This window comes from Emys orbicularis, chromosome 10, assembly GCF_028017835.1.
Source record: "Emys orbicularis isolate rEmyOrb1 chromosome 10, rEmyOrb1.hap1, whole genome shotgun sequence".
Taxonomy (NCBI): Eukaryota; Metazoa; Chordata; order Testudines; family Emydidae; genus Emys; species Emys orbicularis.
Genome location: NC_088692.1, coordinates 60,645,848 through 60,668,733, shown reverse-complemented (window position 1 = coordinate 60,668,733; position 22,886 = coordinate 60,645,848). Strand labels below are relative to the sequence as shown.

The window sequence follows — 22,886 nt, the reverse complement described above, 5'->3', positions numbered from 1 at the left end:
TAGTGGTAACTTAGTACTTGTATAGGCACTGAAAATTGCCATGCAACTAGTACGAGGTGAATATAATGGGGAGTCCTTTTCCGAACGTTTCAGTTAGAAACACAGGAAGTTCCATTGAGCTGTTTCCTGTCTTTATATAAAAAAAATCTGTTTTTCCTCAGCTTTAATACTCCCAATGAGTAGCTAACTATGAATATAAATTTGTCAATTTACAGTTGAGGTACTGCACAGCTCAGAAGAACTTCTATATATTGACAGCAAAATCTAACTTTACTTTTTTTTTTTTAAATCAGAGCACAACAATGGAAGAAACAGCTATATGGGAACAACACACAGTGACTCTTCACAGGGTAAGTTATTACAACAATTAATTCTGTATGCATAACTCAGGATACTGGCAGCTTTTGAAAACAATAGAAAAGAGCCAGATGTCAGGAAGCAAAAGAAAAGGAAACTGGTTTTGTCACATTCCTTTGTTTAAAATTAGAGTTGTTGTAAATTCTCTGCTCAAACAGTAGTTATTGGTAAAACTTGCCAAGAAGACAACTTTTTACCTAGTCACTCTTGAGCTTGCCTAAGTTTCTTAGATAACTTTTTTGTACATATCCCCACGCAACTGAAAATTATGCTGAAGTGTATTTCATGCATTGCAAAGCTAAAAATGTGTTGCAAACGCTTGTTTTGCTGAAACTTTTATAGGACAGTGTAGTTAAATCTAAATAGAATATAATTTCACAAATAAAAATTTTTGTTTGAGAATAGTTTGTACAAATCTGTACTTCTGAGACACATACTTTGACCATGTACTGACCAGAATTGGCTAGAAATTGTGTGTTTGAGGCCTCAGTCGTCTGCTTGTGGTGACCTGTGGTAGGCAGAGTAGATCGCTTTTATAAATTGTCACACTGTCTGGAGTGGCTCACGACTGAGTGTGCCTACCTCAGGGCAGACTGTCAGAAAACAGGGCAGACACCCCAAGCTGGTGGTGTGTTCTATACTTACATTTCACCACGCCAGTGACAAATGCAAACTCCTGGATCACAATACCAGTCTTACCATGGCTTCACAAACAGTCCCCTTAGATTCTCCAGTCTACCTTGCCACTCAGACAAACTGGACTTTTATGATAAAAGGTCACTTAAACCAAAAATCACACCACATCAGGTTTCTCCCAGTTCCAAGAGGCCAGTCCCTTACCCCAGATCAATTGGTACTCTAGATCTTACACCAAAGAGAACACTGGTAGCCAATTCTATACTAAACTAACTAAAGATTTATTAGCTAAGAAAAGGACATAAGAGTTATTGAGAGGTTAAAGCAGGTAAAAATATATGTACAGGTGAGCCAGTTTCTAATTCCAAATAGGGGCAGTGATGTAATAAACAGCTAGTTTCCCAAAAGTCTTTGTCTCTGGGAAGCTCTGCTTAGCATCTGGTACACTTCCCTGTAAGAGTCCAGAGATCCAGGATCTTTCCTTGAATCCATACTTAGAGCTTCTTCAGAAAACAAGTTGACAGTGTCACTACCCACATGGGCTTTTCCTTTGATGCTGGAGAGTAAGGAATGCATTTTGAGTCTTTGACCTCCGATCATCACACACAATCTTCTTAGCGCATACGCAACATGCCTCAGGTGGCACGTGACCAGGATTCATCACTGAATTTGGTCTGCTGGTTGGATCATTAGATTACTTGGCTTGGGCCGGCTACTGATGGCGGCCGTGCGATGGGAAGGCTAATCCATGGCCCCCATCACACAAACTGACCACTTGCTTTGAAATTAGCACTTTTCTGTTAAATTTCTTTGTTACGTTCCACAAGGCTTCTTCCTCGTTTGATAGGTTATTTAGTTACAGGGGTATACACAATGTAAATGTTTGCTACTACATTATACACATAATTAACAAGTTCACACATCATTAATAACAAAATGACTTAATTCCATGTAAATTTTAAATTGATTGGACTTCATTTTGATTATTCTTTTAATGCTGTGACATTAAAAACAATTCACTAATGAAATATTTTATCTAATATCAGCATTGATAATGTAAATCTTTCAAGTAAAAAAAAAAAAACAACAACAAAACTCTTGAACCTTTCTCTAGCACTAATGTGGTCTAATGATGCCCACCATCCTGTACTAATAAAGGGTTTATAGTTCACCGTTCACCCCACATACATACTTTTCAAGACATTGGGTTTGCCTCTGGAGAAAGTATGCATATTAGGATTACATGTATACGTCAGGCTGGCTGACTCTTGCTTCAATCTGCTCTGCAGCTGAGAAGTAATCCTCTTCCAAAGCATCATCATAGGATCAAGACTAGTTCTAAACTTTTGTTTCTTAAATTTGATTGCCTTGTTACATTGCTGCTAATCTACAGAATGTGTTCTGAACCTCTGAGGGAGATTGTGAAGGTGAGATGGAAAAGGACCTATAGAAAACAGTTGTTAAAGTGGAAAAGATAGTAAAGTCAAGAAATAAAGAGAGAAGGACAGAAAGGGGCAGTAGACACAAATTGATAAATTAGACTTGAATAATAAGCTTAGGGAAAAAAATGTGAAAGTTGGGAGTGTGTATGGATCATAGTACTGAAACCTGTTAACTTCCTAAATAGATTAATAAAATGATGATGAAATTCTTAGAGGGTGGAACTAGCCCTTTAAGAGGGAAGAAGACCGTGTGCCTGTGACTTATCAGCTAACCCCCAACTGGGCTTAAAAGAGGGCTCCTGGGCCCTACAGCCGGAACAGACCTGGTTAGTCAGAACCTTCTTAGAGTACGGACTGAAGCAGTGTCTACATTACAAGTGCTATAGCAGCACAGCTCCAGCTATGCTGCTGTAGCACCACAGCATAGATTCTTCCTACATCAATGGAAGGGTGATAGCTAGGTCAACAGAAGAATTCCTCCATTGACTTAGCTGCATCTTCTCTAGGGGGTTAGGTCAGCTTAATTATGTCGCTCACTGAAATACATTTTTTTACACTCCATAGCGACGTAGCTAGGTCGATGTAAATTATAAGGTAGACCAGGCCTGAGTCAGTCAAGAAAAGGGCAGGTCAGAGCTGGTTGGGAGTGAGATTGGCAGGTGAGAGCTGCTAGAGACTGGAAAGAAGCTGTAGGTGGGTCCTGGGGAAAGGCTGAAGGCAGGAGATCAGCAAGAGGGGTTTGCCAGTTGACTACCCCAAGCCGGAGAGCCAGGGCTCAGAGGCTGAAGGCCAGAGAGCAGCAGCAAGAGTCGTCTGCTGACTTTTTTATGATGGGAAGCCAAAGCCGAGGGCTGGAGAGAGCTTAAAGCCAGTGGAGGGGCTTAACCATTGACATCTCTGTGGAAAGTTGGAGCCAGGGGAGGGTGAACTTCCAGCACAGAAGTTGTGGGGTTTCCAACTAGGAAAAATGGGATTACACTCCAGCTGGAAGGGCTGAGGTGGCTGTCCTGCTAAAAGGTCAGGAGAGCACAAATGAAGAGCCCAGGTATGGTTGATGATGCCGGAGTGTGCTATGTAGGGCATATAGGGACTAGAGGATGTGGATTTTAAAGACTGTATACATTTGCTCTGAGAAAAAGACTGTTTTGGGACTCTTGTTAGGGACTGTTTTGCAATACATTTTTGTAATAAACTGCACCCAAAAAGGAGTGGTAAGGAGCAGAAAGAGCCTGGTGTGGAATTAGTGAGGACTCTGAAGGAGGGAAACTGATGCAGGTGTACTTGTTCAGCAGCAGCCCTACAGCTGGGGGTTGTCCCAGGAAGGGGCTGCCCTATGATATAGATATATCTATGTATGTGCCTCTTCATCACTAGTTCAAATCTTGCTCAAGCTGGTAGTGACGGAAAGTTGTGTACATCTGATATTGAGTGTGTGACGGGTTGCCCTCTGTCCCCTCCGGGGTTCTACCTGATGTATTGGGGTACCCTGAGCCCGCCAGTTCTGCCAGTCTGGGTTCCCTTACATTGCCCGGCTGAGTCAGGCCCTCAAGCCTCCTCCAGCACACACACAGGTAGGGCCACACCCAGCTGCAGAAAGACACTGAGATCAGCTCTGCGTGGGAAGACTCAGCTCAGGAATTGACCAACACTCAAGTGCACACCCCCTCTGGTGTGTAAACCCAAAATTGTATTGTCTTGCACTGCACAGAAATCTGTAAAGTGTAAGCTCATGAAATCCGCCCCCTCCCTCAATGTGGAGGAAGATATGCACAGCTTTCTCTCCTCCTCTCTCCCCCCCCCCCCCCCCCGCAGTTATGAATTCAACAAACTGGTTTCAGAATAATCAAAAACAAATTTATTAACTACACAAGATAGATTTTAAGTGATTATAAGGGATAGCAAACAGATCAAAGCAGATTACCATAGTAAATAAACTCAGTTTGTAGTTTTTGTTTAACACACTAGAAAGGATATAAATTAGCAAATTCTCACCCTGAGTGATAAACATGCTGGCAGATTCTTAAGGCACAAGTTGCCTTGGCTTTCCCAGGTTTTCATACACAGGCTAAAGATCCTTCTAGCCTGGGACCATCACTTCCCACAGTTCAGTCCTTGCCCCTCAGGTATTTCCAGGTGTGTTGTTACAGGGAGAGTGAGGTATCTTCATGATGCCATTGTCCCCCTTTTATATCTTCTTCCCACTTGCTGGAAAGCTCTTTTGCTGTGACCTGGGTCAAACAGTTCCCATTGTGTAGGGCTATATCTGAGAGGTTTCTATTGTACACAGTTCCTGGGGTAATCCTTGTGCTTATGTACATTTCCCCAGTAAGCCATTAAAATTGTTTGGCCTTTTTACTGTTGTACCTGAAAGCATGCTTGTGGATGTTTTTCAACCTCACAACATGTTTCAGTAACACATATATTGCCAAACTTCATAACGTCACATATGACGATAACACAATCCAACCAGATATTAATGTCAAGTAGATCGACTTTTAGAATACCTCACAAGACATACTTTGTACAAAACATATCCTAATTACATGACAGTGGTGAATATTGGGGTGTCAGGGTATCAGAGTGGTCTAGCTTACATAATATGGAGGACCCTTTTTGGCAGTCTTACCACAGAGTGGAAAAATGGAATAGTCCACAAAGAATGAACTGCCCTGTCAGGCCTAAAGATGGATTTCTCTCAGAATGTTCAAGGTACATTAGCACAGCAATTTGATTAAGTTTGCATTGTCACTTTCATTGCTGTGCATATGTAGGACTTAATTTTCCAGTGCTCTCAGTCTATAACTTTTCATTTTGTTCTTGTTTCAAAAAATTAAAAAAATATTTCAGGTAGTTGAATGTGATAAGGTAAGGTGATCTTTACTTCTTGGGTTTTAGGTTCAAATCCTGGTGAGGTCATGAGTGAATTCATATTTTAAATCATTCCCCATGAAACAAACCCATAGTGAGCTTCCTTCAGTTTTGTTGTCTGGGGCACTGTCAATAGCTGTGAACATTAAAGAAGTACTGAGTGACATACAGGAAGGCAGTCATGCAGGGCAGAATGCTGTTTTTATGCGCCTCTGAATTTAGTTTTCACTATAAACTACAGTGCAATGAAGTGCAGGTGCTGCCCTTCCAAAAGTTTTATTTAGCAAAAGACCGGGAGGAGCTGCTGCCTTTTTGGAAATGGTTGTATACTGGAATTTTGCAAAGTGGTGTATTGTTTCAACAAGGCCTCTATTTTCATTAATAGAGCAACAGCACTATACTAAATATATAAAACTTGATAATGTTCCTGCTTGATATCAGTGTGCTGTTTTAGTATGTGTTCATGCTTTCTGCACAATGTTAAAGTTGTTGGACACTTCCCATTTTCCAGAATGACATGCTCCCATGTCTAAACACACATGACAGAACCATACTGTTCTACCCACTAAAAAGGTTTACCTACATCCACATGTTGAGTAGTTGGTGGTCTTGTTGTCCTGCTGTAAACCACAAGGCTTAACACTGATAGCAAGAACTTAGCCTGTACTAAAAACCAAGTGCAAGCCCCTCCAATTGTTAATGTGGGATTTTTGGTTTTGTTTAAAAATATTAAACCGGTCACTATTTGGGATGGAGATGTGAAGGAAGAGGTAGCTTTTAGAAGGTTTTTTTGTGGTTGGTTGTTCACTTTCAAACTTTGTCAGCAACTCAGGAGCTATCAAGTAGATGAGGTGGCTACCATATAACCTTACAATACAGGGATATAAGAGGCCAATTTTTGACCTCAGTCACAGCCATCAATCTTCAGAGCACTAAAACAATGATGTAGGGGGAAAACACCTCCCCAGGTGTTATGGGGATATGGTTGCATGACTTCCTTGCCCTCTCAGTAGTTCCATGAGTCCAGACTATATAGACCTGCTGCAGATTCCATCCATATAGTCTCTGACATGTTGGCCTTCAAGATTCAAATTTCCCTTCACAGGAGTAAGAGACTAAAAGAGCTCCTCTGCAATTTGCTTATCCTGAAGCAGATGAGAGCAGCAAGTTAGTAATGAATTACTCAGATGCAGCACAGAGAGAGGTCCTGCAGAGATGGATCAAACTGGAGACACCCCCTTTCCACACTAGATTGGCTGCTCATTGTATTTCTCCAATAAATATTTAGACTGCTGGCACAGTTCCTCAGAATTGCCATGATTTTGTTCATATGCTTTCCTATAAGACCTAAATGCTATTAATATGTGTATTATGGAGTGAAGCCAAGTAAGGCAGTGGAACAGACTGATTTCACAGTGTGATTTTAGCTTTATGTATTTTCATAATTCCATGTGGACTTTGATAGTGGAGTTTGGTTTGATACTTCGTAGTGACAAAAGATGGCTTGTTTATCTAAGTGGGCAACAGATGTGGCAGGGGAATTTTTTTTGCCAGTTTATTTTAAATTGATTCATATGACATGTCTATCAAAGATACTTTTATAGCTCCCGCTATCATGGTATCTGAGCGTTTTACAGTCTTTGCCCTTCTTGATGGAGAGCAAATATCTTCATTTAGGTTCTTTAAAAACTCCCTGAGCTCTAGTGATATTCAACTCCTCTGACTTCAAAGAGGAAAAATGGTGACTGGCAAGGATCTTGTTGCTGCTAGCAGCTTTGCTGTGGACAATTTTTAGATACTATGTCTGTTACAGGAAATGATAGCACAGTTGTTTCCCATATTTGTTTTAGAAGTTACTTTGAGGGTGAGGCAATACTGTGCAGCATAACTTTCCTAACATAAAATTTGTCTGAATCAGTCAAAGAACCATATTTAAATAAGGCTATAGCTAGCACAGTTTCAACTATACAGACAAGGCCTAAAACTTTCAAACATACTTCTCAAACAGCAAAAAATATTTTGCTGTATAACACTGGATGGCACTACACCTTAGTGATTAAGGACTTAGAACTACAGTGGAACCTGGCTAATTCATACTAATGGCTGAAAAATTGTTGTGAATTACAGAACTGCATAAGTTAGGAAATAAACACCAGAAAAACGCCACAAAAATGTATGATAGAACATACCGTATGTACATATTTTCATTTCTAGTTTAGTTTTAATGTTGATGATCCTAGTAAAAGTAATGTGCATTGTAAAAAGAAATACTTAGTAATAAGAACCACGCAAGCATATACTATAATACGCAACCTTTTGAGAGATAAGGGGAAAGCACCAGTACTTTGAGTTGAAAAGTGTGTGGTTCAGTGAAGGTTCAGAATTCCTCAATGACTGATTTTCATTCACCAGTGCTTTAAGGCTCACATTTGTGCCCTGCTGGTAATTGCTTTATTGCAGGAGAATTGCAATGACGAAGTCTGCATTATAAAAATAACTTTACCTCCCTTCATAAAACACACTTTTTTTCATAAAGTAGTACATTTTGTCAGGAGGCAGCCGGATTTTAGGAATTCCCCATTGCAAGTCTGAAAATCCACATCTCGTTTGTGTTACTTTGAAAGTTTCTTACCTGCTCTTTGTCTGCTTCCCTTTTCCCCAAATGAGTGATACTTCATGGGGGTGCAGAGATTTAATATATTGTGCAGGATTGGGACCCAAGTGGATCTCTCTGGAGCTCCATTGACTTCACTGTGGCTCCACACGACACATGAGTTTTACAAGGATTCAGTGGTAGGGTCAGGGTCTTGGTTTGTACAGCACTTAAATTATGTAAATAGCCATGTAAATGGCTTCTTATTATTTAATCATGACTAAGGCCAGTGTTTAAAGTGCAATTCATTTCTGAGAAATGACATTGTGGGGTTCTGCATTAGTCCCTCAGTGACTTCAACATCAAACCTGCTCAGTTTACAAATAAAATATGTTTTTTCTGGCTGCCACTCCTGCAAACTCAGCCGGGTTATTTCTGGCAGAGGCATCACCAACAGTAAACATTCTCCAATGGGATTTAGTGAATGATTTATTTGCTGACATGCAAGCTAGGGTGAAATTCCTCTTACTGTCTCAGAGCTATTCTGGCTTTTTCATGACTTATAGTGTAATAATTTAGTTAAGTCAATAAAGTCAGCAGGAAGTGGATTTAAGTAAGAAGGTGCCATTTTATACATAATTGCTTTTCAGAGCAGTACTATGCTTTAAAAAGTCAGAAGGTTTAAGTAGTAAATACTACACCTCTACCTCGATATAACGCTGTCCTCGGGAGCCAAAAAATCTTATCGCGTTATAGGTGAAACCGTGTTATATTGAACTTGCTTTGATCCACCGGAGTGCGCAGCCCCCGCCCCTCCCCGGAGCGCTGCTTTAACCGCATTATATCCGAATTCGTGTTATATCGGGTTACGTTATATCGGGGTAGAGGTGTATATGGTAATACAATGTACTAACTCTACACCACTACTGTCTGCTGCTGAGCAGTTGTGGACTATTAATTCAAACCCCTTCTCCACATCAGGCAGAAGAGGGAATTGGACCTGGGTCTCCCACATCCTGGGTGAGTGCCCTAAGAATTGGGCTGAAAGCTGTAAGATGGGCACCACAGGCCGTTTTGTGAATCTAGTCCTTCATTTCCTTTATTTTTATGTGAAAATGTGCCTATTAACTAAACAAATCAGCATTTGTTTGACGAGAAATGAATTTTTGTCAACTTTCTGATTTGCTGAAATTTTTCACGTTTTGTTTGACCCAAACTGATTTTTTTTTTAAATTTTTCAGAACTGTCTGCAAACTGAAAAATCAGTTATTCTCCCAACTCTGATAAGCATCCACTTTTTTCTGCTTATTCTCTAACAAATCAGAAATTGTAGAACAGCCTTTTGATTCTCTTGCTGCTTTCATGTGGTGAGGTAGTATAGTGTCTGCGCATTGAGCTCAAGTATAAATCAAATAATGACAATGATTCAAGGCATTTTAAAAAAGATTTCGTTACATAGCTTGCAAGATGCACTTGTTCTGTTTTCAGTATATTGCTGTAGATTTGTACTGAGCTCATTAAAAATAGCATTCTGTCTCTTTTCAAAACAAATCTAATTGACAAGAACACTTGAAGTTTCGGGTGAAGCTCCACTGATGCAATCCTTATGAGACTCATTGAGGGGACATGCCCACCGCTGAACCTTCAGCTAATGCCCTTCCCATTGGAACCGTAAGAGGCTCATTGACATTATCCCTGACATTCATAATTCTTAGGTTTATTCAGGGACCATACTCTCTCTGCTTTGAGTCTCAGCTGAAGAACTCTTGACAGACCATGACCCTTAGACTCACTGAGGAGCCCACCAGAGCCAGCGAGTCCAGGTTGCAGTTAAATTTTGTGTAGTTAAGACCAGTTCATATATTTCTCAGAGCATTTTTTCCCCTCACAACAGGAAATACTATTATTCTCAATCCATTGAGGGGAAGGGCTTGCTCATGCATACTGTGTTAAGCAGCAGTTTTCCTGTAGCCCAGATGCATCCTTCATCAGATGCTATTGGAGGCTGGCTGTCGTCTAGAGAAGACACATTCTCTAAGCCAAATATAAAATTCCCAATATGGGTGGTCTTTAAAAGGCAACACAGTAAATTCACTTTTTCCCAAGAAGAGGGGAGAGAACCTCAATGAACTTGTTTTCAGGAAAACACAACTCAAAATGCCTCTGATTTTTGCTTCCTCTTTCGGGTCAGAGCACTCTTAATCTTAATAGCTGCAACCTAGGCATGTGAGTTCTAGTATTCTAATCTAGTTTTGTCATCAAACCTGATCCAGTTACTTAGAGTTCACCAGTTCTAGAATCAGGAACAGATCATCTATCCATGAAAGAGGTCTGAGTGTGCTGGTGTGGATACAGTACCTTGCTGAACTCCAGTGATGTTAGCTCTTAAGAGGTCTCTTCGAATTTTGCTTTGAAACACACAAGATCTGCTTTGACTTCTAAAAAAAGAGTATTTCTTTCTTTATTACACTCCCTAACATAGTGGGCTACTTGTTAGTTCATAAGAGATCGGGCCTGCCTTTTGATAGTCCATCTGATAGCTGATATCAGCTAATTGTCCTCCTACAGAGAGATCATCAGGTTTTCTATACCCAGGAGCAAAGGTTTTTAGAAAGGAGTTCTACTTATTTCCCCTGCCTATCTTGTGAATTTCTTCCAACTTGGAATTACATTTTGTGCTCAAAGCTCGTAAAGCATATTGTTTGGGTGGGTGGGTGGGTTGGTTGGTTGGTTTGTATGTGCAAGTCTCTTTCCCCTTTCCACTTTCTCCTGGTCATGAAAAGTTCACAACCATTTTATCTCATCTGTCTCTACAATGGCTGGGCTCATGTGGCTGCAGACTTCTGAAACCCTGGTAATTAGGTTACTTGTGTTGTGCGTGCATAAACTGCAGTGGACATAATTTTAAAATGTCTCCAACTGTCGTCAACATACCAGGTTTTAAGGTATTCCCATCTCTCAGGGTTCTTGGCCAAATTATCATAATATCTGAAGGTTTTACATGTCAGTTACTTGTAGTAAGTTAATAAATGGAAACTTTCATATTTTTCCATGTTTGGAGTTTTATTTGAACTTTCCAGCTTTGCAATACTTTAAAATTACAGGAAGTTTATTAAAGCTTTTCCCTAAAGTTTGTTACTAGAGACTTTACTCCCACCTAATGTTGTCTCTTTTTTGTACACATACCCTCTTACGTATGTGAGAGTAAAGGTACTCCTGGGGGTTGCTGAAGTTAAATGTTCATAAATTTAAAACCATGGAACCAATTTTCTTCAAACTTTGACTCTTTGGGATCATTGAAATTAACAAAATAAAGGGGTAAATCATGCTCACCTTACTCAAGCAACTAGTGAATAATGTTAGAGTTTGACCCAAAATTGAACGTACAGAAAATAAGTTCAGCAGGTTTTAAGTTAGTTTTTTTGGCAAAAGAATGTTTGAAAATGTGCATCCAAGGTACATTGCTCTGTATGTATGCACCTGTAGAGAGTGGAAATTCGCATACTGTGTATGTACAGGAGAAAGTCCAAATGGTTATAAACTTAATAAATGCAACTTTCTTGTCAAACTATGCAAAGCCACTGAAAATTATGTCCACATCCAGTTTTTCAAACGTCTTCTGCTTTTATTTTTGCTCTGTCTTAGAGTAGATTTTTTTTTTTTTTTTGAAATTTCAGAAAATAGTGATGCTGCTTCTTGCATCCCTACCATCTCTAAATTCAGTAACTACTGATACGATTTTGCTTGACTTCCCAAGAAAATTTCATATGAAGGCAGAGCTGGAAAATGGAAATTTTTTGCCCTCATGATGACGTTTCAGAGAAATTTGTGTTTTGAAATTAGACATTTATGATGGAATGATTTTGGACCCCTAATTAAATGGTAAGCCGAATTAATGTTTTTACATGAGAGCTAGAACTGGAATCAGATTTTCTGATTTGTAGTTTCAGCAGGTAGACTTTTTTTGTTCCCTTCTCATGCCAGTCACCTAAATTCATCAGTGTTCACATTTATTAAGTAACATGTATTTATATAGGAGTTGGAGGGAAAAAAATTCTAGATTTCTGAATTAATACTGCTTTTAATACTGTGAAACTTGAAGCATTACCTGTAATGACAGTGGAGAAACTTGGAGAGATGAAAAGACGACTTTTCACTTGAGTGAAGGACTATCAAGTTAACAGAAAAGGAAACCTTTTCTGTGCTTATGCATTTAGGGGAGGATGAGGCGAGAACAGATCTAAAAATAGGTTAGTCTCCACACTATCTTGTTTTTTCTTCCTCAGCCCACCAAATAAAAAGCATGAGCCAAGTTCTGCTGATACACTAATGCAAAATCTGAAGGAGCACTGTTGAAATCAGTGGAGTTGCACTGGTGCAAAACTTGTATGGGACTAATTCTAATCTCTCTGAATTTTAGTTCTTGGTCCAAGATACTCTTAATAGTTTCACTTCATGGATTCATAGACTTTTAAGGTCAGAAGTGACCATTATGATCTAATCTGACCATAATACAGGCCATAGAATTTCATCCAGTAATTTCTGCATCTAGCCCATAACTCCTGCTTGAGTTAGCACATATCTTTTAAAAAGACATCCATTGATTTAAAGACTTAAGTGATGGAGAATTCATCACTTCCTTTGGTAATTTTTTATAGCAGCCTAGTTGTTTGGTTGTTTAAATGGGCTTGCTAGAGAGAAAATCCATATCTTCAGTTGTCTCATGTGTGAGTGGATCCTTTCCTATGCTGAAAAAGACAGGGAGAAGCATAGAAGTAAAATTTTGTGATGGAAAATGAAGGTAGATTGGAACCCAGACAATTTTATTTACATTACATGAAAAATATACTGAACAAATATTTTAAAGTTTAATGAAAAATCAAATCTTGCAGCAATATATCATACTTACTTAAGATAGTGTTTTGTTTCCCACAAATGTTTATGCTTCCCAGGAAGAGCTAAGCAGTCACTTTAATAAATATAACTGATTTACCAACTTAAAATGTACTTCCCAGCATTGCCACTTCTGGGCAGACTAGAAATTGTAAGCATAATTGTCATATCTTGAAATACCTAGTAGCAATAACTTTTCAGAGGCATTGACCTTGCTGCAGAGGGAGAGCACCCTAGAGGGAAAAGATTGAAGCAAATGACTCTTGTTAACATGCAGATGACTTGCCAGTGCTGACAAGGTTTTGATGTATTTAATGATACAAGTAGTCCTGCTGTTATTACTAAGAATTGAGCTTGGAAACTTACTATCTTGTGCTATGATGCTGTCCGCTCTTGAGCTAAGCAGGGTCAGGTTGGGTGAATATTGCAATATGAGAACTCTAAGAAACACCTAAGTGCTGCAGGAAGCAGGGTTGTACTGAATCATTACCTCAGCATATTAAGGGGTATTGTGCTTGCTGGAGTTGCAGCCTTTGTGATAAGGGACGAAACTGAGGTGTGTGTTAGTTGTAACCACTTTGAGGCTCTCTGGAATACTGAGTGCAGATGTTGTCACGCCATCTCTAAAAAGATATATTGGAATTGGAAAAGGTTAAAAAAGGGCAACAAAAATGATTGGGGTATGGAACAGGTGCCATATGAGGAGAGACTAATTAGATTGGGACTTTTCAGCTTGGAAAAGAGACAGCTAAGGGGGGATATGATAGAGGTCTATAAAATAATGATTGGTGTGGAGTAAGTAAATAAGGAAGTGTTATTTACTCCTTCTCATAATACAAGAACTAGGGGTCACCAAATGAAATTAATAGGCAGCAGATTTAAAAAAAAAACCCCACAAGAAAGTATTTTTTTCACACAACGCAGAGTCAACCTGTGGAACTCTTTGCCAGAGGATGTTGTGAAGGCCAAGATTATAACAGGGTTCAAAAAAGAGCTAGATAAGTTCATGGAGGATAGGTTCATAAATGGGTATTAGCCAGGATGGTGTCCATAGCCTCTGTCTGCCAGAAGCTGGGAATGGGAGACAGGTGCTGGATCACTTGATGATTACCTGTCCTGTTCATTCCCTCTGGGGCACCTGGCATTGACCACTGTTGGAAGACAGGTTACTGGGCTAGAAGGACCTTTGGTTTGACCCAGTATGGCCGTTTTTATCTTCATAAGAGTATGGGTGTGAACTCTAAGGCCTTGTCTACACTACGAGAGTACTTCGATTTTAGTTAATTCGACTATGTGGAATCGATATTACTAAGTCGAACGTGTGTGTCCACACTAAGGACAGTAATTCGACTTTGTGAGACTTTGTGAGTCCACACTAACGGGGCAAGCGTCGACATTGGAAGCGGTGCACTGTGGGCAGCTATCCCACAGTTCCCGCAGTCCCCGCTGCCCATTGGAATTCTGGGTCGAGCCCCAAATGCCTTCTGGGTAAAAAAATGTGTCGAGGGTGCTTTTGGGCGCCTGTCGTCATCCGTCCGTCACTCACGCCCTCCCTCCCTCCCTCCCTGAAAGCGCCGGTGGGAAATCAGTTCGCGCGCTTTTCTGATTACTGACAGCGCGGACGCCACAGCAGTGCGAGCATGGATCCCGCTGCGACCATCGCTGCAGTTGTGGCAGTTCTCAACGCCTCGCAGCTTCTCCTCCACCTGTACCAGAGGCAGCTGCAGATCAATCATGAGAGGAGGCTACGGCACCACCGTGACGGCATGAAGTCGGACACTAGCTCCGACCTCTCTGAGAACATGAGACCCAGCGCCCAGGACATCTCGCTGTCACTGGGTCTTGTTGATACTGTTGAACGGCGATTCTGGGCCCGTGAAACAAGCACAGAATGGTGGGACCACATAGTGCTGCAGGTCTGGGATGAATCCCAGTGGCTGCGCAACTTTCGCATGCGGAAGGGGACTTTCCTCGAACTGTGTGAGTTGCTGTCCCCTGCCCTGAAGCGAAAGGACACCCGGATGCGGGCAGCCCTGACTGTCCAGAAGCGAGTGGCCATAGCCCTCTGGAAGCTCGCAACGCCAGACCGCTACCGGTCCGTCGCTAACCACTTTGGTGTGGGCAAGTCTACCGTGGGGGTTGCTGTTATGCAAGTAGCCAGGGCAATCGTCAAGCTACTGCTATCTAAGGTAGTGACCCTGGGAAACGTGGAGCTCATCAGAGATGGCTTTGCCGAGATGGGATTCCCAAACTGCGGTGGGGCTATAGATGGGACTCACATCCCTATCCTGGCACCGGACCAACAGGCCAGCCAGTACATCAACAGAAAGGGGTACTTTTCCATGGTGCTGCAAGCACTGGTGGACCATCGGGGACGTTTTACCAATATCTACGTTGGATGGCCTGGCAAGGTTCATGACGCTAGGGTGTTCAGGAACTCTGGTCTGTATAGACGGCTGCAGGAAGGTCTTTACTTCCCGGACCACAAAGTAACTGTTGGGGATGTGGAGATGCCTACAGTCATCCTCGGGGACCCTGCATACCCGCTAATGCCCTGGCTCATGAAGCCCTACACTGGCGCACTGGACTCAGGGAAAGAACTATTCAACTACCGGCTCAGCAAGTGCAGAATGGTGGTGGAGTGTGCTTTTGGCCGTCTCAAGGGGAGATGGAGAAGCCTACTCACTCGCTGTGATCTCAGCGAGACCAATATCCCCATTGTGATAGCTGCTTGCTGTGTGCTCCACAATTTGTGTGAGAGCAAGGGGGAGACCTTTATGGCGGGGTGGGAGCTTGAGGCAAATAGCCTGGCTTCTGATTACGTCCAGCCAGACAGCCGGGCGATTAGAAGATCCCAGCGGGACGCGCTGTGCATCAGGGAGGCTTTGAAAGCCAGGTTCCTGACTGAGCAGGGTCTCCAGTGACTGTTCACTTTGTGGACACAGATACTGAACCTGCCCCCGTTTCTTTACCCAGTTACTGTTGACTATCCTTCCAAGTTACATACCCCCTTCCCCACCTTCCCAACAAATAAAATCTGTTCCGTTTTGTTACTGAACAAGGCTCTCTTTCTTACTGTTTTCGCGGGAATGTTTTAAACCGGGGACGCAGACTGTGGCGGGGGGCTGGTTTATTGTTTTGATGCAAATGATGCTTCTAAACTCCGGGAATGACAGGCTCCGCAGTGCTGGATTGGTTGTTTCAACGCAGCCTGCCAGCAGTCCTGGGCGGGACTGCATGTATGTGTCGGCCAAGTGACTTTCTGGCAGGGGGCGGAGGGTAACAGATCCCCTGCTGCGTGGCTCTGTGATCCAGGATAAGGACCGCGGCAGAAGATCTGTAACTGCCCTCCCCCGCCACAAAGTCACAGATCAACCCCCTCGCACCCCAGAACATGAAAACCGCCTCCCAGACTGACCAGGGTAACTGGTGACTGTACTGTGTATGTGTCCTGATGCTGGACCTGCCCCCGCCTCTGTAGCCTGCTACAGGTGACTGTCCTGTCCAAGTAACAAACCCCTTCCCCCCCTTCAGACAGAATCCCCTCTAAAAGACACTCTCGGAAACAGTACTTAACAGAAACAGATGTTTTATTATGAACCGCACATGAAAAGGGGGGGAGGAAACTTGGACGTGGGCTATTGTGAGATGGGTAGGAAAGGGCTTTTCAAACTTTGGAACGAGAGCCTTCCATTGCTGCAGCAGTGTGCAGGGGCCGACTGAAAGTTTTAACGGCCCTTGCCGCCCCTCCTTCTTTGGACTTTTGGTGAGGGGGGTGTGGGACTTGGTGGCGGGGGAGGGCGGTTAGAGATAGACAGCAGCAGGGCTCTGTCCTCCTGCCTCCGGTCTTGCAGAACATCCACTAGGCGCCGGAGCGTCTCCGTTTGCTCCCTCATTAGTCCAAGCAGGGTTCGAGTAGCCTGCTGGTCCTCCTGGCGCCACCTCTCCTCCCGTTCCATGACTGCTCTGTGCATTTGTGACAAGTTCTCCCTCCACTGTGTCGTCTGGGCTGCCTGCTCTCGTGAGCACTCCATAAGTTCATAAAACATGTCTTCACGCGTCTTTCTCTTCCTTCTCCTAATCTGCGCTAGCCTCTGGGAGTGTGATGCCAGGCTGGGTTGGGAGACAGTCGCAGATGTGTCTGTGGGAATGGGAAAAAGGGAGTAAATTCCTGAGACAGATAAATGAAGTTGCTAACAAAGAACATAGTCTTTCTCTGTGAACAACACCATGCACTGGACCTTTCACATGCGCACACAGGACAAGGTCGAATTTTCGGCCCTCGCCTTCAGTGCCTGGGGTCTTGCAGTTGCGATCAGAGAAGCGTGGCAGGACACCTCTACTTTTGTTGCAGGAAAACATGGTAAGCCGTAGACTTGTGGCAGCTTAAAAATGTAATAGTAGCACTGGGCTCCTTTCGCACTGAATGCAAGGCCACTCTCTGCTGGCAGCAATCAGGGAAGCATGAGCTCTGCCCCTGTCCCACCACCTCGCGGCTGTCCCCGGGAAAGATCACTGTATGCTGCCCCTCTGCCGCCTCCACCGCGTGGCTGTAAAGCAGTCCCAATACTAACATTCCCCTCCCTAATTTAAAGCAGGGCGTCATGTGCGATATAACTCTAATGAGGATCTCGGAGAGCGAGAGGGGAAGAATGCTTCGGGAGACCATGCAGAGGCCAGGGCCGTATGCCGCCATGCTGTGCCGTGCCATGATCCCAGACTACTTACTGGACTCATGGCGTGGGAACGTGTGTTACCACGGTGGACCAGTTATGTTAAAATTACATGTTTAGATGTTTAAAGCACTCACTGCTTGATCCTTCCCCTGATTCGGTGTCCGGGGTAACGGCTGTGGATGGTTGGTAGGGGATCTCGGTAAGGGTGATGAAGAGCTCCTGGCTGTCGGGGAAATCAGTGGTGCAAGCGCTGTCGACTGCCTCGTCCTCCTCATCTCCTTCCTCATCTTCCCCGTCCGCTAACATTTCCGACGAGGAACCGGCCGTGGACAGTATCCCATCCTCTGAGTCCATGGTCACTGGTGGGGTAGTGGTGGCGGCCGCACCTAGGATGGAATGCAGTGCCTCGTAGAAACGTGATGTGTGGGGCTGGGATCCGGAGCGTCGGTTTGCCTCTTTGGTTTTTTGGTAGCCTTGTCTCAGCTCCTTGATTTTCACGCGGCACTGCGTTGCATCCCGGCTGTATCCTCTCTCTGCCATGGCTTTAGAGATCTTCTCGTAGATCTTTGCATTCCTTCTTTTGGAGCGCAGCTCTGAAAGCACGGACTCATCGCCCCACACAGCGATGAGATCCAAGACTTCCCGATCAGTCCATGCTGGGGCCCTCTTTCTATTAGATTGCACGGCCATCTCTGCTGGAGAGCTCTGCATCGTTGCCAGTGCTGCTGAGCTCTCCACGCTGTCCAAACAGAAAATGAGATTCAAACTGCCCAGACAGGAAAAGGAATTCAAATTTTCCCGGGGCTTTTCCTGTGTGGCTGGTCAGAGCATCCGAGCTCGAAGTGCTGTCCAGAGCGTCAACAGAGTGGTGCACTGTGGGATAGCTCCCGGAGCTATTACCGTCGATTTCCATCCACACCTAGCCTAATTCGATATTGCCATTTCGAATTTAGCGCTACTCCTCTCGTTTTCGAGGAGTACAGAAGTCGAATTTAAGACAGCTCTATGTCGAATTAAATAGCTTCGTGGTGTGGACGGGTGCGGGGTTAATTCGATGTAACGGCGCTAAATTCGATATAAACTCCTAGTGTAGACCAGGCCTAAGGTTCTGCCCAAATTTCAACTTCGGGAAATTTAGGTAGACAATTCAAATTTCCCCTGCACTTACAATTGTACGGTTTTTTTATTTGTTTGTTTACCTCCTGACCTTATGTTGTATAGTCTGGCTTGTTTTATCAGCTGCTGTCTTCCTCTCAAGAGGCATAATCATTTTAGGGGTTGGTGTTATGTTCCCCATTGGCATACCTTATGGTAAGTATGGCATACCATACTTTACTTACAGGTCTGCTATGAGACTTAATCTTTGTAAAATATTTTCAGAACCTTAGATGAAAAATGCTATAGAAGAGGAAAGTATTCTTACTCCTTAATTACGTATTATTATTTTTGCTGGGATGTGTATTAAAATGCTGGTATTCTGAATTTTTGATGAAATAGCATGAACTGCAATATGGTCTGTATAAATATAGAAGGTAATGTGATGTCTGAGGATGGTTCTTATGTTCTGTTTTAGGCTCCAGGATTTGGGTTTGGCATTGCGATATCTGGAGGAAGAGATAATCCCCATTTTCAGAGTGGTGAAACATCAATAGTTATTTCTGATGTCCTGAAAGGAGGTCCAGCAGAAGGACTGCTACAGTAAGTGTTACTTTTTTTTCCTGCTATGGCAGATTACAACTTCATCGAAGTTTGGGATATCAATGCTTGACTTAGATTAATTTCCTAATTACCTTGTGATAGATCTCAAGATATGATAGCTGCACAGTGATCCTCTGATACTGCAAGTGGCTTCTTCAATAACTCGTTTCTTTAAGAGGGGTAGCCGTGTTAGTCAGTATCAGCAAAAACAACGAGGAGTTCTTGTGGCACCTTAGAGACTAACAAATTTATTTGGGCATAAGCTTTCGTGGGCTATAACCAATTTCGGGGGTTATAGCCCACGAAAAGTTATGCCCAAATAAATTTGTTAGTCTCTAAGGTGCCACAAGAACTCCTCGTTGCCATTTCTTTAAGGTTCTCTTTCAGCTCATTGAATTTTTTTGTTTATTACACATTGCATTACTTTTTATTTAGGGAAAATGACCGTGTGGCAATGGTTAATGGAGTCTCAATGGATAACGTGGAACATGCATTTGCTGTTCAACAGTTGAGGAAAAGCGGAAAAAATGCCAAAATAGTAAGTGAATGTGTTTAAACCTTAAATTTAGTACAAGTGCCTATACTCTCAGTAGTTGGCGAAATTGTGTATATTATTATTGAGAAACTGTCAAGTAGGACAAAATTACTCTTGAAAACTTAAACCATAGTTTTTGATTAGCAAGACACGCAGTCAGAAGATAAGACTTTAGGTAACAGAAGCTCCTCTCCTCACTATAAAGGAGACTTTTCCCAGGCTGCCGAGACAGTTCATTTCTCAGCTTATTTCTTCTGCAAGCATTATCAGGCTTTTCAAATGCTAGTCCGTGCCGAAGGTTTTCACTTTTTATTCAAACGCTAACAAACACATCTTTGTGTTCACTAAACACCATTTGCCAAAATAAGGCATAATAACCTTAATTCCTATAATTTCAGACTTATTCAGAGGATATAGATGGCTTTTGAACTTGCAAAACAACAAAACTGGTCATTACTGAAAGGTAGTAATCTGGTTTTCTGTAAACTTTGCAGATTTATATTTCTAAAAAATGAAATAGAAAATAAACACATTGGCAATTCTTTAATTTTGGAAAGTGGTTTTGTTTTTAGGGCTTAAAACCTTTACTTTTTTTTCCTGGCCATTCCGTGGTGCTCTTTTCACATGCTCATACAGATTTGCAATAATTGCAGTGCTATACATTTATAAATCTGGAAATCCACTGGGTTTGCTGAGCTGTACAACTTTTCATATTAGAAAGCTGACGTTTCAGAGTAATGCTCTAAAGTAAATCAGTGGAGGCTCTGGTGTTTTTGCTACAGCAATGGCATGATCTGTAGTGGAAATATAGTATATTTTTTGGACTTATGCACAAAAGCCAACAACAATTAATGAAAAATATATTATAGTTCCCAAATATTTACAGGGTATAATTACTGAAGTAGAATATTTAAACATAGTTAGTTCCCTGTAATAATATAAATTATCAGGATAAAACTCAACTTTGTACTATCAATACTAATGCTTTCTTCCCTCTGTGGTTTGCGTAATCAGAATCCTGAAAGACTGGCAGGTTTCAAACCCAGACAGTATTACTGTCAATAAGATATTCAGTATATAGTAGATTATATGTTAATGAGTAGAGTTTTGAGTAGTTCCAATAACTGGTTTGTGGCTTTAATTAAAGGGGAAATAATCAGACTTGCAGCTTTGTGGAAATAGAATATGGCATTGCACTGCAATAGCTGTTACTCTTATTTTATTAGCAATTACCACTTTGTTTGGACTGCAATAGGAAAACTAATATGTGCTGATTTGGCAAAATGGATAATGTAACTGACAATAAAACGGAGTGCTCTATCAGTCTGGACTAATGGGTTTTACTCTGTCTCGCCATCTGTGGGATAGAGTTGCCAGAAAAATGCAGAAATGTAGACCCAACGTAAGTCCATCTATCGTACTTTCTTTTGCCTTCTGCTTAGCTTTATTTCTATTCAATGCAGATGTGTTACTATCTTAAAATGGATGTGTATTGGGGCCTAGCTGCACAACAACCACATTAGTTACACTGTGACCAAGACGCAGGTTTCACAAGGGACAGCTGCACTTTTAAAGGGCAAAGCCTATACTGTACATTAGAAGGGATTGAAGTTACCTTGGACCCCTTATGTGCTTCCAACTCTCTCCTCTCACAAACTGGATTTTCCTGGACTATGATTGTATGAGTTCCTTCTCTTCTTGTATAAAAGAGAATATAAAGCTTTTAGTGCACTGCTGTAGAGTAGAACTGGTTTGTTTAGGGCTAAAATGATCAAGGACTCCATATTAGGGAAGAGTGTCTTTATTTGAGTCTTATTTTAGTTCATTGTTCGCTATCTTCCATTCTGGGCTTCTGCAACTTTCCTTGGAGCTTGATAGCTTCTTGAGAGGCTTGTTAGACAGCTCCTTCCTGGACCAATCTCCCTGTGGCATTATTTTGCTCTGGCATATGTCCACTTTTGCTCTGCAGCAGGATTTTTATCAGATTTACCTTCAGTCAGATACCCTAGATGGCTTTCCACAACCCATCTTTCTTGAGGCTACTGTTGGACTCTTGCCTTGTGTTAGCAGAACTTTTTCTGCTAGCCTAGCCTAAGTCTATATTTGATAGTAGAAGGGTGGGGGGTTCTGACAGCATTCTGCCTGAGTGTTGCCCTTCTTGAAAACCTTGTATAGATTCATTTTGTCAGGCTGACTATACATCCCACTTGTGGCCTTGATGTCGTATGTGAGACCCATCACTTTGGACCCTTAACTCCTACATAACTTTTCCCAAGTGAAGCAAACTGTTTTGAAGGGGGTTATTTTTGTTCAGAATTCTAGCTGATGGCTTTTCAATCACTATTTTTTGTGGGGCCTGGAATGTTCTTTCATGCCACTGTCCTCGTAATGCAGAGGGTAATGCTATTCCCAGTTTTGTTTTCGGTTCAAAATCCTTTTAAACAATATTTGTAAATTAGAACAACAAAATTGTTAAGGAGAAGAACATACTTAAGTTAGCTTTTCATAACATGAGTACACTTGAAGTTTATTTTTAATCCAATATTCAAAGACAAACTTAGGATAAGTTTACATATAGATTGAAACTTAAAAAATGGAGGGAATTCAAAGGACTGAAAATAATTCAAAGGACTGAAAATTAAAAACAAGGTAGCTTTCTAACTTGAGGAGAGAACCTACATGTCTTTGACCACTATCCTCCTACAAGATGACCAGTATACTTTTATCTTTGGTCTTCTTGTCAGCCTCAAATGCAGATGAAGTGGTGCTGCCAATAGATGATGGAATACACTTACTCTGTTTTCCATATGTTTTGGCCAAGTAAGATCCTGTCAGCTCACCCCTTCTTGAATTCATGAATTTGCTACTTCCATAGCTATAGACCTTGGTCATAGAAGCCATTTGAGTAAAGTAGCTGCTACCTCACTTTATTTACCACTGCAAAATCTTGTGGTATCTAGAGTAGCAGCCGTGTTAGTCTGTATCCGCAAAAATAACAGGAGTACTTGTGGCACCTTAGAGACTAACAAATTTATTAGAGCATAAGCTTTCGTGGGCTACAACCCACTTCTGAAGTGGGTTGTAGCCCACGAAAGCTTATGCTCTAATAAATTTGTTAGTCTCTAAGGTGCCACAAGTACTCCTGTTATTTTTGTGGTATCTAGATTAACCTCCTCATTTATGCTTGG

The 22,886-nt window shown here is 42.0% G+C and overlaps 1 protein-coding gene across 2 annotated transcripts in view; it reads left to right on the top strand.

The window, feature by feature from the left end:
- TJP1 (tight junction protein 1) overlaps positions 1–22,886 on the top strand; it is a 325,424-nt gene that overhangs the window by 224,547 nt on the left and 77,991 nt on the right. For both annotated transcript variants that reach the window (XM_065412781.1, XM_065412780.1), the window contains exons 3-5: positions 294–350; positions 19,039–19,163; positions 19,599–19,701. In XM_065412781.1, coding sequence (XP_065268853.1) covers positions 294–350; positions 19,039–19,163; positions 19,599–19,701 — 285 coding nt within the window. The remainder of the gene's footprint in view (positions 1–293; positions 351–19,038; positions 19,164–19,598; positions 19,702–22,886) is intronic.